General features: G+C 37.3%; 1 protein-coding gene across 4 annotated transcripts in view; it reads right to left on the reverse strand.

The window, feature by feature from the left end:
* CD47 (CD47 molecule) overlaps window positions 1-18,379 on the reverse strand; it is an 81,206-nt gene extending 62,827 nt beyond the window's left edge. For all 4 annotated transcript variants that reach the window (XM_043997593.1, XM_043997592.1, XM_043997590.1 and 1 more), the window contains exons 1-2: window positions 18,226-18,379; window positions 9,393-9,740 (exon numbers count right to left, since the gene is read on the reverse strand). In XM_043997593.1, the coding sequence (XP_043853528.1) occupies window positions 9,393-9,740; window positions 18,226-18,271 (394 nt within the window). In that variant the 5' untranslated portion in view covers window positions 18,272-18,379. The remainder of the gene's footprint in view (window positions 1-9,392; window positions 9,741-18,225) is intronic.
* Window positions 18,380-18,684: the final 305 nt, after the last annotated feature.

The raw sequence follows: 18,684 nt of genomic DNA on the forward strand, positions 1-18,684 counted from the left end.
CTTAGATATACAGATAATACCACTTTGATGGTAGAAAGTTATGAGGAATTAGGGAGTCACTTGTTGAGGGTGAAAGAGGAAGGTATAAAAGTTGGCTTGAAGCTTAACATTAATAAAACTAAGATCTTGGCAACTGGTCCCATCACTTCCTGGTAAAGAGAGGGAGAAGAAATGGAAGCAATGTCAGATTTTATACTGTGGGGCTCAAAGACCACTACAAACATCAACTCTAACCATGAAATTAAAAGATGCTTGCTTCTTGGAAGGAAAGCTATGGCAAATCTGGACAGCAGACCAAGAAAGGTCCATATAGTCAAAGTTATGGTTTTTCCAGTAGTAATGTATGCCTGTGAACTATAGTTGACCAATAAAGAAAGCTGAGCACTATAAAATCAATGCTTTCAAATTTTGGTACTGGAGAATTCTTTTGAGAGTACCTTGGACAGAAAAAAAGTCCAATCAATCAATACTGAAAGAAATTAATTCAGGCTAATCACTGGAAAAATAAATATTGAAACTGAAGCTTAAATACCTTGGCCACATAGTGAGAAGATGGGACTCATTGGAAAAGACCCTGATATTGGGAAAGACTGAAGGGAAAGGGGATGGGAGAATATGTGATAGATAGACAGTGTCATGGAAACAATGAACATGAAGCTGGACAGACATCAAGACATAGTGGAGGATAGAAGGGCCTGGTGTCCATGGGGTCATGAAGAGTTGGACAATACTCAAAAACAACAAAATTCCCCAACTCTTAATCAGCAAGTTCCCCAAATGGCTGTTTATATCTAAGAATTATCTCTTCAACCAATCTTTCTGTCTCCTCTTCTCTCTCTTATCCCAAATAGGTAGAGATTCCCGAAGACAATTCCTTTTCTCTCTCTCTCTCTCAGAAATCTCTTCTACTCTATTACTGCACCTCTCACTGCTTTGTGGAATACTCCAAAATGTCTATCTCTAACTATGATCTCTTTTCTGAGCTCCAGATCTTCATCTCCAGTTGTCTACAATTAACAGCCAATAATCTTGATCAAACAAGTAGTGAGCCTGAAATTAAGCCTGAACCTGGTGTAAAAGTATGACCTAATAGACATAACTGGTGACCTGTCTGGGATACAAACCTAAATTTAAGACGTCCAAAGATGCCTTTTCTTTCCAACAAAACTTGTACTTTTCTTGCTTTCCATATTTCCTATTGATTGAGAAAGATAGATTCAGAATTTCTATAAGGAAAATTTCCCAAATACTGTCCAAAAGTAAGATGAACTGCCCTGGAAAGTAGTGGGTATCTCCCCTTGAGATCTTCAAATGAGGGCTGGATATCAAATTGTGGAATTTTTGTTTTCAGGTATAGGTTGAACCATATGGCCTCTGAGGTTCCAACCAATGCTGAGATGCTGTGACTCTGAGAAATGATTTTTTGCTCCAGAAACCTATGCTCAAACCTTAGGGTCGTCTCTGACTCCTACTCATCCCCAAAGCCTCAATATAATTATATCAGTTCCCTAAAAATCTCTAGTATCCATTTGTTCCTTTCCGCTGACAGTTACTACACTTGTCCAAACCTTTATTATCTGTCACCTGATAGTAAGAATCTCTTCACCAAAATTCCATTTAAAATAACTGTAGAAAATATAAAATACATGGAAGTCTACCTGCCAAGACAAACCCATGAACTATATGAACAAAACTATAAAACATTTCTCACACAAAGTCAGATCTAAACAATTGAAAAAATATTAATTACTCATCGATAGGCTGAGCCAATATAAAATGACAATCCTACCTAAATTAACCTATTTATTTAGTGCTACACCAATGTAACTATCAAAAATTTATCTTATAGAACTAGAAAAGATAATAACAAAATTCATCTGGAAGAACAAAAGCTCAAGGATATCAAGGGAATCAATGAAAAAAATCGAAAGAAGGTGGTCTAACAGAACCATATCTCAAACTGTATTACAAAGCAGTAATTCTCAAAACAATCTAGTACTACCTAAGAAATAGAGTGGTGGATAAGTGTTATAGAATTGGTATGGCTTATACTATAGTATAGTATATGATAAACCCAAAGATCTAAGCTTTTGGAACAAAAACTCATTATTTGATGAAAACTGGAAAACAGTAAGGCAGAAACTAGGTATAGACCAATATCTCACACCATATACTAAAATAAGGTCAAAATGGGTACATGATTTACACATAAAGAATACCAGAAGCAAATTTAAAAAACATGGAATAGTTTATCTGTCAGATTTAATGGACAGGGGTAGAATTTAGGACCAAAGAAGATATATAGAGCATTACAAAATGTAAAATAGATAATTTTGATTATATAAAATTAAAAAACTTTTGTACAAACAAAACCAATGCAACCAAAATTATAAGGAAAGAAAACTGGGAAAGAACTTTTACAAGTATCTGGGATAAAGGCCTCATTTCTCAAATATATAGAGAACTGAGTCAAATTTATTGTTTGGCTATTTGTTTTTGCTGGGCAACTGGGGTTAACTGACTTGCCCAGGGCCACACAGCTATTAAGTGTTAAGTGTCTGAGGCCAGATTTGAACTCAGGTTCTCCTGACTCCAGGGCTATCCACTGAGCCACCTAGCTACCCCAAGTCAAATTTATAAAAATACAAGTCATTCCCCAATTGATAAATGATAAATGATCCAAGGATATGAACATGCAATTTTCAGACAAAGAAATCAAAGCTATCTATAGTCATATGAAAAAATGCTCTACAAAAGGACTGATCAGAGAAATGCAAATGAGAACAACTCTGGGGTATCATATCACATATATCGGAGAGGCAAATAGAAAAAAAAAAGGAAAATGTTGGATATTGGAGGGATATGGGAAAACTGGGACACTAATCAATTGCTAGTGGGGTTGTGAATGGATCCAACCATTCTGGAGAGCAATTTGGAACTATGCCCAAAGGGCTATAAAACCATGCATACCCCTTGATCCAGCAATGCTACTGCTAGGTTATATTGCAAAGATATCCCCCAAAAGATAAAAAGACCTATTTGTACAAAAATATTTACAGCAGCTCTTTTTGTGGTGGCTAAGAGTTGGAAATCAAAGGAATGCCCATCAATTGGGGAATGACTAAACAAGCTGTGGTATATGATTGTAATATAATATTATTGTGGTATATATAAGAAATGACAAGCAAGATGATTTCAAAAAGGTCTGGAAAGATTTATATGAACTGATGTATAGTGAGGTGAACAGAACCAAGAGAACATTGTGCACAATGACAGCAATATTGTTTGATGACAAACTGTGAATGACAACTAATCTCAGCAATAAAATGATCCAAGACAAATCCAATGATGAAGCATACTATCCACTTCCAAAGAAAGAAATGATATTGAACACAGACTGAAATATGCTAATTTTTGCTTTCATTCTTTCCTTTTATTCAAGTTTTTTTATACAAAGTGATGAATATGGTAATGTTTTACATTAAAAAAAATCTCATCATGACTATGTGTTCTAGCAAATTTATGCTTGGGACTATTCAAAGAATGTCATTTGCCTTTTATACACTCCAAATGCCATCTCCTCCATAAAACCTCCCTTAATCCTTCTCCACTCCTGAACCCCGGACCAACGACATCATCTCTACTACCTCAGTACTATTGCTAAGTACAGTGCATTGCTCATATGTGTTTATATTCTAAACTGTAGAATGTTATCCCAAAGTTTACCATAAACTTCTTGAAGGGACTCTCCTGAAAAGAATGAGTCTTCTTTTCTTTGTGTGTCCCTTGTGTCTGGCATGGAGCTTTGCATATAGTAGGAACTTATATATCAAACTGATTCCTGACCCAGAGGAGAAGCCTGTGTGTCCCAATACCAAAACCACACTGCAATTTAAAATGTGTGAATATGACTACCACTATCCCTCTATTGCTAATAAATGGGGACTAAATGCTAAGAAGTTATTTTAAGTAAGAAGGGCAGAGGGTTGGCTTTGAAGGTTAGAGGCTATGAAGAAAGATTTTATAAATTATTTCTGTGCCTAAGCATCAGTATAACTTAGCATAATAATTGTCTACTATATCCTTAACCACCATCACCCCTCACACTATGATGGAAATAGCCCAGGTTCCTGAATAAGAGCTTTGGGAATAGCAATGTCTCCCTCCAGCCCAAACCTGAAAGCCATCATTAATGAGAGAAATCACTGTCAAAAAAGGGCACATCTTCCTCCTCACCACCACCAACAATGACTAACCAACAGCAAGACAAGAATAGGAATCCTAAGAGTAAAAGCACAACTCTTATCACAGGTCCTGCTCTAGCCCAGCCCTCATGGCCATCATCAGGGACAATGCCTGTAGAGAAGGGGCCAGCCATCCCCACCAACTGTGGCACACAGGGGAGGCAAACTCATCTAGCTGAAGGAGTAAGGCATCATGAAAGAGTCAGGAGGAAACATGTACTAGGCAATTCAAACTACTACCACCACTTTGACTATCATCTCCCTTCAGACCCTGATGAAGATATCCTAGGATAGCCTTTGAGAATGGCAACACTTTCACTATAGTACCTTCAACCATTATCCTGGGATATAACCCCTGTGAAGAATGCAGCCTGGCAAATATGCAAGTGCTGCTACCACATCTACTGAAACCCCAGGAAAAAGGAAATTCTTTTCACCAAAGTCCCTGGCTTTGTCAAATGGCCTTGTAGCTGAAAACTTCCATGTGTGTCATCTTACCTATTACAATGGGATCTCTTTGAAAACAGGAATTTTCTTCACTTCCTTTCTGTATCATCAGCATTTACCTAGTGCTTTGTATATAAGTGCTTAATGTTTCATTCATTCATATAAATTTTATGCAGAATATATGAGGTATGGGTTTATCTGATTAAATATTCCTATTGGGAATGCTCAAATAGATCACCAGTTTCAAACAATGAAAATACAATAAAAATATACATCTTAAAAATTATATTCGGGGCAGCTAGGTGGCGCAGTGGATAGAGCACCGGCCCTGGAGTCAGGAGTACCTGAGTTCAAATCCGGCCTCAGACACTCAACACTTACTAGCTGTGTGACCTTGGGCAAGTCACTTAACCCCAATTGCCTCACTTAAAAAAAAATTATATTCAACATAATTTAGTCTTTGATGATTCAGAAGGCATTTCATACTACTTCAGTCATCACAAATAACTATTATACAGTAATATGTGTGCATATATGGACATATATATATATCTCCAAAAGGTTATCTTTCATGAAAGAAAATAATATAAAAACAACTTTTTAAAAGATACTTTAGATTTTTTTAGCTTTCCAAATGTTTGTATTTCAGGGGAAAACAATTCTCCATATTTGCTCCATTTAGTCACTATACTAACTTAAGTAATAATAAAAATAACAAAATTTAATGTATGCACAAATTCTGTAACATTTCAGAGAAAAGGAATTTACCATATATGCTAGATCTAGAAATTACATTAAAGTTATAATAAAAATAACTAAATATATTGTATTATGTTTTCTCAATTTCATTGAATTTTTCTATATATGGAATTTCACTCCCAAATAAAATAAAATTACAAACTCTATTATCACAAGCTTATCAGCTGCAATTCTCTCAACCCTAACTTCTGCTCTCATTTGTACCTCTAGTTATAGTTATGCAAGATGGAAAAAAAGTTATCAGTAGTATTATCCCCAAAGCCCACAACTGGGGTTATTTCCCCATCAAATAAGTTTTCCATGCTTCAAAGTGAGATACCATCCTACTACATATTTAAGAAGAAAACTGAATTTTTTCATGAAGTTGCCATAAGCTGAAAGTTAAATTGAAGGAGAATATAAATCCAATGGATTTCAGAAATAACTTATGGCAACCTCTTTATTTTACAAATGAGGAAAAAGAGATCCAAAATGAAATGATTTGAATCAAATCCCTCTGAAGACAAATCTAATGCTCCTTCCATGACGCTACATTGTCTTAGCAATATGGATAGGAGGGGATCCAAAAACACCAATTTTGGGGTCAGAAGGTCTGGATTCAGTGCTATGAGTAACTTATTAGTTGTATGACTATGGAAAAGCAGTTTCATCCCTTTGAGCTTCAGTTTCATTTGCATTAGTTCCTAATAGTCTCATAACACCTACCTAACCAAGTTATTTAAAGTTTTTATAAATCTTAAAGCAAGACAGAAATGTTACTACTCATATTTTCATTTAATGAGTTAGAAAAGGGAAGTTTCTAGAAGTTATCCAATGTTATTATCTAGATCTTTAAAATTTCCTTTCAAATAACAATGAGAGCTGTTAATTAGCTTTTCGCAGTTCATTCACAAATCATCAAAGAAATATTAAATTGTTAAAAACAGTTTAATGAATTTTAATTTTTGAAGAGTAATCTGAAATATGTGTATATGTATCTACGTATTTAAGTTACAGTAAAAATTACAAAGACATCTATTCACACACATTATATGAAATTATAAACCTACAAAATATATACATATGTGTTGGGGTGGGGAATAAAAGGAGTGTATAATAACAGCCACTTTTCTGTTCCCAAATTCAGTACATCACCTACCTTAAAGAGCTGTGAGGAAATCTCTTTGGAAATGTTTATTAATGTGAGCTACTCTGACTTTGCCTTGATCCTAGGCAAAACTGTATTCAGCCTTTGTTCCCTTCTGGTTCCTCTGTCTAAAATTCAGCCTCCACAAACAAGCAACCAGTGACCTGATGCTTCTCACAGGTTCTCAAAAGCCATCCCTAGAACTTCACTGCCCTATCCCTACCAAAGTCTACATTTCCTGAAGTGATCTATGCTTCAGAGTGTAACTTTCCTCTTCTCAGAACCTTTCTTCCTTTCATATCAAACTTCCTCATCTCTAGGCCTCATCTCTGCCTCTTATCAGAGACTTCCTCCATTCCTCATTATACAAACAAGATCAGACTTGGTTATTAAAGTAATTCACATTAAAATGTAGATGGCTTATGAATTTTAGTTCCTGGGGTGTATTGTTGTTCAGTCATTTAAATCATGTCCAACTCTTCATGCCCCCATTTGGGGATTTCTTGGCAAAGACACTGGAGTGGCAATTGGGTGGAATAATCTATCTAACCCTGCAGGAAAATAGTAGGGGAAGGGGATAAAGAGAGAGGGGCAAAAGAAGGGAGAGCAGATTGGGGGAGGGGACAGACAGAAGCAGAATCCCTTTTGAAGAGGGATAGGGTGAAAGAAGATAGATAACAGAGTAAATATCATGGGGAAGGGAATAGGATGGAGGGAAACAATTAACAATAGTAATCATAAAAAAGAAAAAAGGGGAAAAATGTACAAAAAATATTTATAGTAACTCTTTGTGGTGGCTAAGAATTGGGAATCAAGGGGATGTCCATCAACTGAGGAATGACTGAAGAAGCTGTGGTGGTATATGATTGTAGTGGAATTGTATTGTGCTATAGGAAATGACAAACAGTATGATCCCAGAAAAACCTGGAAAGACTCATATGAACTGATGTATAGTGAAGCGAGGAGAACTGGGAGGACATTGTACATAGTGACAATAATGACAGCAGTATTGTTCGATAAGCAATTGTGAATGACTTAACTACTCTCAGCAATACAATGATCCAAGACAATCCCAAGGGACTAATGATGAAGCATACTATCCACTCCCATAGAAAGAACTGATAAAAAGAGCACTTGTGGATTGTACCTATATAACCTATATCAGACTGGTTGCTGTCTTGTGGAGGGGGGAGGAAAGGGAGGGAGGGAGAAAAATTTGGAACTCTAAATCTTATGAAAATGAATGTTGAAAACTACCCTTACATGTAACTGGAAAAAATAAAACAGAAACCAACAGTGGGGGGGGGGGGGAATAGTAGTCGGTCTATACTAATATAGAACAGATTTTGATCAAATTTCACATCTAATGAAAATTAAAGTTTAAGCACTACTTGCTACTCTCTGTTAACTGATTCTTTACAATCTAACATGGTTTTTTTTAGCATCTCTATTGTGACATTTAAAATTTAATGTGTGGTCGCCTTAAATGAGAAGCTTCAGCACCAGTCTTTGGGCATTAAGCATTTATTAAATATGATATATTTTATTTTTGTTTTTGTTTGTTTTTAGTGAGGCAATTGGGGTTAAGTGACTTGCCCAGGGTCACACAGCTAGTAAGTGTTAAGTGTCTGAGGCTGGATTTGAACTCAGGTACTCCTGACTCCAGGGCCAGTGCTCTATCCACTGCACCACCTAGCTGCTCCACTTAATATGATATATTTTAAAAGAAAAGCAAGATGCACATAACAGATGTGTAGTTTCATATACAATCCCTATTTTTTGTCCTACTAAATATATGGAAATGTTAATTTTATTTGGCATTTAAGTTTGGAATTTTTTTTTAAATCTTAAAAACACATATCCCCCAAAACAAAATGCAATGTAAGGATACACTCATACCTGGTTAAGCTAGCCAGATAGTAAAAAAAAGGAATTACAGGATATGGGGGCAGGGCTATCTGCTTCTTTTTGTATCTCCTGCACTTACCACAATGTCTAATACATATTAGGTGCTTAATAAATGTTTGTTGAATAAATAATCTAACTGCTAGAAACTCAGTAATCACAGCAAACTTCTATAGGGATCATAAGCAGTGTGGGAGAAGGGACAAAAGGGGATGAAGTGTGACTGCAGACATTGTTTCAGCTCTGGATTATAGGAAGTAAGACACTTATCTTGACTAACATGTAAGACTTGTAAAAACGAGCATGCAGGAAGCACGTGTGGTGAGAAAGCAAGAAGGAAAGCATGGAAAATGTTGACAGGGTTATCGTTCCCAACATCTGGTCTCTAGTTTCAAACCTTACCCTCCACTGAGAGTACATAGTCTTGGCACCACCTTTCCTCCATCAAAATGCAAAACTTGTAAAAGGTCAGGCAACTGAAAGTAGAATGTGGGTCCATGGAGAACTGTAGGGTTTTCTGGGTTTTGTTTTTGGTGATGACAAACAGAAGTTTGTAAAGCAAGTGGATTTTCTACCTTGATGAAGTGATTCCTGACCAAAAAGTTTTAGGGTCATTTGTCCAAAGAACACAGTTGTTACAATTTAAATTTTGTTTAAAAAAAAAAAAACAGAAACAGAAACAAAACCCCTCCTAGTCAGAAACCAAGTGTACTTCAGTGTGAAATGCCTAATAGGAAATAAAGCAAGACTCCCAACTCTTAATGATGTTAAAACATTACTTCAACATATATTATTAATAGCCTACTTTGATTTCAAGGAGTTTTCTTTCCGATTCATTCAATACTTGTCCTTATTCTATGAGGTTTGATTTGCTGCAGTATGAATAAAGTAGAAGCTTTTATACAACTTACCCACATGATACCTTAGTTCCACTGTTGTTTCTCCTTCTCTGTTCGATTCTGTAACTTCACAAGTATAATTCCCAGGGATAGCATCACTCTTTTTCATCAGCAAAGAGGCATTTCCTTCTACTAAGAGTGAAAATGCAATTGTTGCACTTTTAAAATTATCACTGGCATTGTGCTTATTTTGATCTCCATCAAATGTAAAAATTTCTTTTCCTTTGTGTTTCCATTTTACATACATGACTTTAATTTTCCTTATCTCTAGATTATTAACAATGCAGGGAAGTACAACAGTTTCATTGCAAATAGTTTCTTCTACAAATCTGGTTGAATTAAATGTCAGCTGCGCAGAACCTAGAAAAGAAAAAAAAAGCAACTGTTTTATTTAAGTTCTAAAACTGTTCAGGATATAATACTGAATATGCTAGGAATGCTTTATGATTAATTTTTTAATTGTAGACAAAACTAAGCAATGAGATAATGCAGCATGAGACAAAACAAGCATAAACCAATTTTTTTTAACAGCAGTACACACTAGTGATGTTTCAAAGCACCAGTTTTTCCATATTCTTTCCCAATTATACAAAGTGTATATCATAATACATTTTGGACAGAATGGGAGTCACAGAAGAGAATCAACTATTGTGTTAGGGCACGCACATTTAGATATGATTTTGAAAGCCATGGAGCTTTATGTGCTGCTGCCTACTGATGACACACACATAAGTGTCATGTCCTCACTATGAACAAATTCTGAACAGAAAAGCAGGCCAAGTATTATATTCAGCCTCAACATCAATACACTTTCTCTAAATAGAACCTGCTAAACTGACATGAAGTTTATCTCTACCCTTATGCTACATTTCCAGGAAAGTGGCTGATCCTACTTTAATATACAAAATAAATCGGATGAATCACATCACATCTTTCCACTAGGTTGGAAAGTCTTAGAATGCTAACAAGAAAAACTGATTCTATGTGGCTGTTTTTCACACTGCTAAATACAGACTGCAGTAGATATTTTGTATGCAAGGGTTATATACAATTGAATGGCATTTTCCACCCCCACACTCCACTGAAAACTGTTCAGCAATGGATTTCCAAAATCACTGTAACAGGTATTCCTCCAAGACACAGATTAAAAAAAGGAAAAAGAAAATGAGAGAAGAGCCATTCACTCTAATGAGTGCGATATTGGTATCCAGTATTTCATTCTGACAAGTTGCCAGTTGACTCCTTCCAAATTCTATTGAAGTTGGGAAGGAAAATAATAATCAGCCACTAGCTAGCCAAGTTACGCAACTATGTGAATAGAGGTAGCAGTGGCCCACCAAATTCCTCACATTTTAAAGAGCCATTGGTCTAGACCAGTATTTCTCAAACCTATTGGTTTCAGAACCCCTTTATACTCTTAAAAATTATTGAAGACCTCAAAGAGAGAGGACTGTTTAATTGAGCAATATTTACTGTATTAGAAACAAGGACTGAGAGTCTGAAGACCTAGGTCTTATCTTCAACTTTACCATTTGCTAGCAATCTGACCTTGGCCAAATTATTTAACCTGGGCTTCTTTCTACTCATCTATGAAAAAAAAATACAGATAATACCTGCCGTGAATACCTCACAGGATGTTAGAGAAATCAACAGAGAATGCATGTAGAGTTTGTGAATATTAACAATTAATTACTTAACAGGTCTTCTTTGGCTTAAAGGCTTAAGTTGTAGTTCTGGGGCTTTTGTCCCCATGAGTCTCCATAGTTCACCTTTTTCTCAGCTTTGAATTACCAGGTATTTCTTCAAGCATATGTATAAGGTCTTGGACCTCTACATTGCTAGTTGTTCCTCTATTTCAGCTTTCCTGGCCTGGCTACTTCCCCTGAGCAGCAGGATTTGAGAGGGAGGTTGCAATGGTTCATTCATTCAAAAAACACTTAAGCACTCACTGTGACACAAGCATAAGGCTAGATATTAGGGATGAAACAATGACAAATTAGGCATGGTCTAGTACATGAGGAGACAAAGAAGAGAAAGCAACTAGGATGCTGGAGAAATGAAGAGCACAACTTCTCAGTCTGAAGTTTAACTTTCCTAATACATAAGTAAATGAGGAATGGTATGCCAGCACCACAGAATATAGTGGTTTTTCTTTAACTGATTTACAGGGGGTAAGAGAAAGTAGTTTTAATTATATTGGATTATTTATTATAATCAAATAATTTATTATAACTGAAGCAATTAAGCAGAACAAATGTCAATAAATTGAAAGCAAGAATGACCTGGGTAAATAATTTGGATAATCCACCCACTAATAACCTGAATCTCATCAGTAATAACTTTTAGTTTCTGCCTTCTCTACTGCCTAGCAATATGTCTTGAACATAGTAAGCACTTAATAAATTTGTTTGCTGAATTAATTACATTAGTGCTCTAGTTGAGTTATTAAATTGCCAAAGGGCCTGATTTGGCTTTCCTTTCCTATGCCTTCTTTATTCCATCTTCAGATACAGAAGCAGTAAAAGAGAAAAAAGATAGACATCATGGGGGAAAAAAGTCAAAGGAGACATGGATAATCACCAAATTATTTAACTAGTTTCTGAATATTCAAGATTTGGCAGCAGCAGTCAAAATCAGCATCACCTAATCAAGCAGAAGTATACAAATGTAAGTGACAATGATGTCAGAATGACACAGGAGTATTCAGATGAGCTAGAGCCAACTAATAAGCATATTGGGTCCTAAGACCTCCACGAAGGTCTAAGTATGCACCTTAGGAATAACTCAAACTTCTCCCTAATACAGTGAGCCTAAAATCTACTCTGGAGAGGCGAAGGGAGCTTAGTGAGTTAGGCTTACAATTGGTAGACCTTGTTTATAGGTTTCAATTCCTTATTCTTTACCTTAAGATCAAATGTAATCATAAATATAAAATACTACTCAAATGGGCACCATCATCATCATAATTGAGAGAGATGTCTGTTGGCTCCAGTCTCCTTAAACCTTTTGGATTAAAATCCAAAATCAAAAAGGGCTTTTGGTGAGCCTTGATCAAGGAGCCTTTCTCTACTACTCCTATCAAAGCCCCGAAATTAAAAACATGTGAAAGGGATAATATAACAAATGGATAAATCTTCACCATCTGAAAATCCAGAAATGATTCAGCACAAGTGCTCACCAAGGCCAGACTTCCAAAGCATTGTAATTATGAGTTAAATAGTTACTGCAAAGGTATGGGAAGGGATGCAAGAGGTTCCCAATTTCTACTCCACCCTAGTTCTCTCTTTGCCCTCCCTATATCTTTTGATGATTTAAGCATTTAATGAATGTCAGTGATATAGAGTTCAGGAACTCACATAGCTACTAATTACTTCTGATTTTTAATTGATCCATGCAGTTGGAAAGATTTTCTAGAGTAGGCCAGCCCTATGTTGATATGCCAGTGGTAGAATTTCAACTCCCACTTAACAGAAACAGACTGGGGGGGGAGTGGGCAAAGACAGATCAGAGATGAACTCTAAAGTTAAATAAGGTTTCTCTTAATAATTTTTAGCTGCTGACTTCCTGGGAATCTGAAGAAAGAGGCCTGGCAATAGTGGAGAATGACATCTTTCATTTCCTTTTGGTTTTGAACACTTAAGTGCCTCCTGTTCCCTTACACTTAAAATGCCTCTGACCTTTTGAATTCCCACTCATTCTTTAAAAAGCCTAACTCAACTGCCACCTTCTTTATGATGCATTCCCTTCCCCTTCCCCCACTAGAAATTACTCTTTGCATCTTCTGACTACTACAGCACTCTGAATCTCATCTATCTACCCTACATGATTCAGCATTATGGTTAGTTGTATATGGTTCATAGCTTTTACTAGACTGTAAGCTCCATGAGGATAGGGAGCTTTTCTTAATCTAAACATCTCTTCAGACAGCTCCGATGAACATTTTAAAATTTTAATTTGTTGAGTAAATCTAATTAAAAGTTAAGCTATACACAAAAAATTATTTTAGGATGTGATGAAGACATAGAAGGTGCATCATCACTACCACCATCATTGATAGTGTTTTACAGTTTGCAAAACATTTGACCAATATCTCATTTGATCCTCACAACAACTGTGGGAGGTAAGTGCTATTAATATACCTCTTTTACAGATAAGGAAACAGAAAGAATCTGAAGACTAAGAAGGGAGAAATTTTTCATAAAGGAGAGAAGATGTGAAACAATGAATCAGGAGAATAGAAAGCACCTAAACTGGATTTAAATGAGTGGTAATTTTCACCAACGTTTCTATTAGATCCTTAAGACATCTCCTTTCCATAAGACAACTATGGTATAATGGTAAGAGCATTGCATTTATAACTGGAAGACCTGGATTAGATTCTCATCTCTATTTACTCTATATGTGATCTTGGGCTAGTCATTTGCCAGCTATGGGCCTCAGTTTCTTCATTAGCAAAATAAGTGAGCTTGACTATATATTTAAAGTCCTTTCTAACTCTAAATCCTGTATCCCTACAAACTTAGAAGTTAAGGTGGCACAATAAAACAGTTGTAGAATAAAATACTTGCCAATATTTATCCAACATCCAATATAAAGGGTACCATACTAAAAACAAGAATCCTAACATTTATACTAGAGTTTAAGTTTCTAGGTACTAATAAGCTCAAATTATTCTGACTCATCTATGTCTTGCAACGTGCTGAGTACATAGTAGGAATTTATTAAATGTTTGTTGATCCATGATTGAAATGGAAAAAGAATGAAACACAATCCAATGTAGATTAAACCTTTGCTTTTCTTCCCTATACCCATCCAAAAAAAGAGATCTAACTCCATTCAAGAATACATAATGCCCCCTTTCCCAATAATTTTTGTGTTTGTCCAAAATCTCTGAGATTCCTGATGGAGTTCTAAAGGTTCAAGTTATAGCTGGTATTGGGCTTTAATGATAAGTTTTGTTGAACTTCACATAAATCCTCATTTTACACACATTCTCACAACAACTCTATGAGTTAAGTAGTATCCCCATTTTATCAACAAGGAAATTGAAGCTCAGGAAAACTAAGTGACTTGTCCAAGGTCATATAACTATATGACCTAAGTGAGATAGTTAAGGACTTGAACCCAGTTTTAACTCTATGTGCAAGGCTTCTTCCTCTACATCATGCTACCTTTCATTTCACCAAGTAGCCGAAGAAGCCAAAGCTTTCCATTTTCTTTACTTCCATAATACTAAACTCCACTTATAAGAAGCAACATGAAATAATGGATAGAGAGTTGTTGTTTTTCCTGGAGTCAGGAATACCTGGGTTTAAGATGTCCTAATTCAATTCACCTTCCAACTCCTACCTAACTATAAGACTGTAAATTGAGAAGTTGCACATATGGATCAGTACAGGAAGTTGCATCAGCACAAGGTGTCTAAGGCAATGAAAACACAGATCCTGATGAAAACAAAATCCCACTTGCCATAAACCTATGAAGAAAAAATCCAGGTCATGTTATTACATGGAATAGAATATTTCTCTACATGAAATGAAAATGTTTTACCTATTTTACAAGGTTATTATGAGGCTCAGATAATATAACTAAAGTGATTTGCCAACTTTAAAGGATCACATATCAAGTATAATTGTAAACTTGTGTTTTGTAAAAAATAAATTGCTCAACTAGTCAGTTCTAACATTCTTGTTTTTAACACATAGAAGAAATGTCTGTGATAATGCATGAAGTGTTAAATATCTATTACATTACAATATAAAAAATGTTTACATCAATATTGCAAGGATCTGTGATTTCAATGGTATGGCAAAAGTCTTCACCAACAAAGATCACCAACCCTCTAGGCATAGTAGATGGTCTTAGAGAGTTACTATGGCTGAAAAATTCATCACCCTGAGGCCAAGCTCAGTCAGAATTAACTAGGCTGGTCCTTGGAAGACAGGCAGTCCATCCATCACCAAGCTATCACACACAAAACCTTTCCACTGGGGTAGATCTTGCCAGAGCTCCTGCTCTATTGGCATAGCTTTTGAAAACTTAGTCAACCCTGCATCATGATTAAGATGTTACTGGAGGACAAGATAAATGAGCTGAAAATACTATGGAAATTTTAGCTTTTAGGTGATCTCAGTGGAAGGAAAATACTAAAAAGAGTGATAAAATACTTAAAAACTATTATCACTAAAATAATTTATAAGAATATATTAGTACTGCAGTGGCGGCATTAACACAGTTGTTGTGTGAATGATTTTGGAGTCTATAGATTACTTATCAATTTGAGGGGAAACATCCATCTCTCATAACCCATCCTCTCAAATCTCCACTTCCAACTCAGTGGCAAAGATAAAACATCTGCCAAAACACAGCTGACAGCATGACTGAGTGTCCTAATGGCAAGCATGAACTATAATCCTTTAACACTACCTCCAGACCACTAGGCCATCCTCAGAAATATACTTTACTTCTTTAAAATGGCAACTCATGTTTTAAAATAATATATTTCTTAGAGAGAAAAAAAGCCATTTGTTTTGAACGAACCAAATTACTATTTAGCCCAGACAGTAAAGATTTTTTGTCATGTATAACCCGGGTTTTAAAAGCTCACAACAAAGAAAACTCCTGAACATGGCAGTTTATATACCTGTCATCATCTATTTGAGGTTTGTTTGGCTTATTTATCAATTTTGCATTAAATAAAATCCTTGACAACAAGAGTAATGATGCCCATTTAGAGGAAGTGCAATAGATCATGGGTAGGCTCAGAAATAAGGAAGAATAAAAACACATTTGTTCAGAGAAAATAACTCATTATCAGAGGGTATATCTTGTAATGAAATGCCAAAAGGTATAATGCAGCTTTATTGCACTTAGATGGAAGGAATTTTTAAGATCAGAATTTGCCTTGCTATGGAAGACATTGATATTGTAGAAAAGTTGCTACACTACAGGAGAAAAAAATTACCTACCCATTAGAAATGAAACTGAAAGCAAACATGTCGAAGTGTTAAGCAGGAGAGTTTACTTTGTAACAATGTATGTCCTGTTTGTTTTATGTTTGAACCAAAATTTATAGGCACATTGTGCCTATACAAAACTCAGCTTAAAATTTTCATGATTTTTCTTTCCACATATTCTCTTATTAAACTACATAATAAATACACATATATGTATATATATGTATACATACATACACACACACATATATATATATGAATGTGGTTAATTACAAATGAGTCTTATCTATTCATTAAAGCAGGTCCATGAGGACTTCTACCTGGGAGCTTCTTTTGTAGAACTTGTTTCTAACAACATGATTTGAAGAACACTATTTTAAAAATATTCTTTAATTCAACCCTTTTACTAATTCAGACTAGACTTGCCAGAATTAAGTCTGAATTAACAATCAGTCTGAAATGTTGATACTTTATATTACATTATAATCACTTTTAAATGAAAATTCAAAAGCACTGCTTTTTAAAAATGATATCAGTATAGAATTATTACATTATGATGATTTTAAAAACCAGTATCTGTTCCGATATTTCTAAAATGAAATATTTGGCTATTAGGAGTCTGAATAACCTAACTACTCCCCCTTGCAGGATGCTCAGGAAAAGTGAAATAGATCTACTGGAATCTTAGTAAATCTCAAGTCATATTCCCTTATCAACAAGACTTCAAGGGCAGTACTCAGTTCTAAGTCAAATTACTTTTGCTTTCCACAAATCAACTTCATTACTGCTATTACTGTATGTTGCTCAGAGCAGAAATGTATATTACAGTAAGAATTTACAAAAAGCTTAACGTCAAGAAATAAAGCAAAGGTTGGATGTTAAATTTAACAGGAACTACATAATCGCTGACATTTTCCAAAGCTTTGATTCCAAAGAATCTAAAACCCAGGCTGGTCTGGAACTGTATCCGGAGCCCCACACAAATGATTTTTTTAAACTACTGGATATTATTTTTCATATCTGAAGGACAAGATGTGGGTAGTTTATGAAAGAATCTTCCAAATAAAGTGAGTGAGCTTGAGTGCAGAATATGATATAAAGTGGTTAACTGGGGTTGGGGGAGATTAGCTGGGCCTCTTTATATGTCAAAAAGGCAGCCAGAGGAAGGTTTCTCCCCTATGGATGGCTAGGGAATGAAACTTGACTGTCCTTTATGTCCTCTTCCCTACTAAGAACATGTGAGAGGGTAAACTGTTAGAGACCCGGTCTTCCCCACTTCACCAGAATGCGTACTCCTCTGGTAAGAGAGAGGCCCATGTTTTCCTACTCTTCCCCCCAAATACATCTAAAGCATACAGACCTGGGGGGAGGGAGCGGGAGGGGGGAAGAGTGGAGGAGGGTGAGAGCAACTATCCCCGCCTCCATCTCTTCTTTTTTTTTGGGGGGGGGGGAGTGGGAAATGAATGTTTTGACGTCTCTCGGGTGTCTGCATTTTGTAGGTGGAAGGGGGAGTTAGGACCTGCGTCTGCACGGGGGGGGGGGGGGGAGAAGGGAAACGGGGTAAGGGGATCCCTCATAAGACGTGGCGAAGTAGGGGGTGGGGAGGAGATGGTCGCTCCCACGTTCCCGTTTTGGATGTGAAAGTGAAGGGGACGAGTGTGTGTATGTGTTTGTGTAGGGCACAGACGCCCGCCTGCGTCGCTGCCTCCTCCGGCCACGGCCACGGCCAGCACAGGGCGGACACACCCGCCGCCCAGCAGCCCTCCCTCGGGGGCGCAGTTCCCTGGGGGCCGCTGGCAAAATGAGAAGTGATTGGGGAGTGGGGCACCGCCAGATGCGGGGTCGGGGCGGGAGGATGCTGGGTCCCGGGGAACCGGAGGGACACTTACCGCCGCACACGGTGCAGAGCAGCAGCGTTGTCACCAAGGGCCACATCTCCGCGCAGAGCCGCGACCACTGCAGCCTTGCCGGCGCCTCCCGCCTCTCCTCCTGCTCTTCCTCTTCCTCCTCTTCTTTCTCCTCCTCCTCTCCCTCTTCCTTCTCCTTCTCCTCCTCCTCCTCCTCCTCCTCCTCCTCCTCCTCCTCCTCCTCCTCCTCCTCAGGTGTCTGGAAAAACACGCCGCCGCCCGTCAGCGACAGGACCCCTTGCTGCCCCTGCCACCCCTGCTGCCGCCGCTGCTCGTGCTGCCGCGCGCGCGCGCTCCCTCGCTCTCCGCTTCCCTCCCGCAGCTGGAACCCTCGCGGCGCGCACGCGCTGCACCCCCTCCCTCCCCACCCACCCCCGCCCCCTTCCTCCAGCCCCGGCCGCGGCTGTCGCTGCTGACGCGGCGTACTCTGCTGCTCTCCAC

The sequence above is a fragment of the Dromiciops gliroides genome, chromosome 3 (genome assembly GCF_019393635.1).
Source record: "Dromiciops gliroides isolate mDroGli1 chromosome 3, mDroGli1.pri, whole genome shotgun sequence".
Classification (NCBI taxonomy): domain Eukaryota; kingdom Metazoa; phylum Chordata; class Mammalia; order Microbiotheria; family Microbiotheriidae; genus Dromiciops; species Dromiciops gliroides.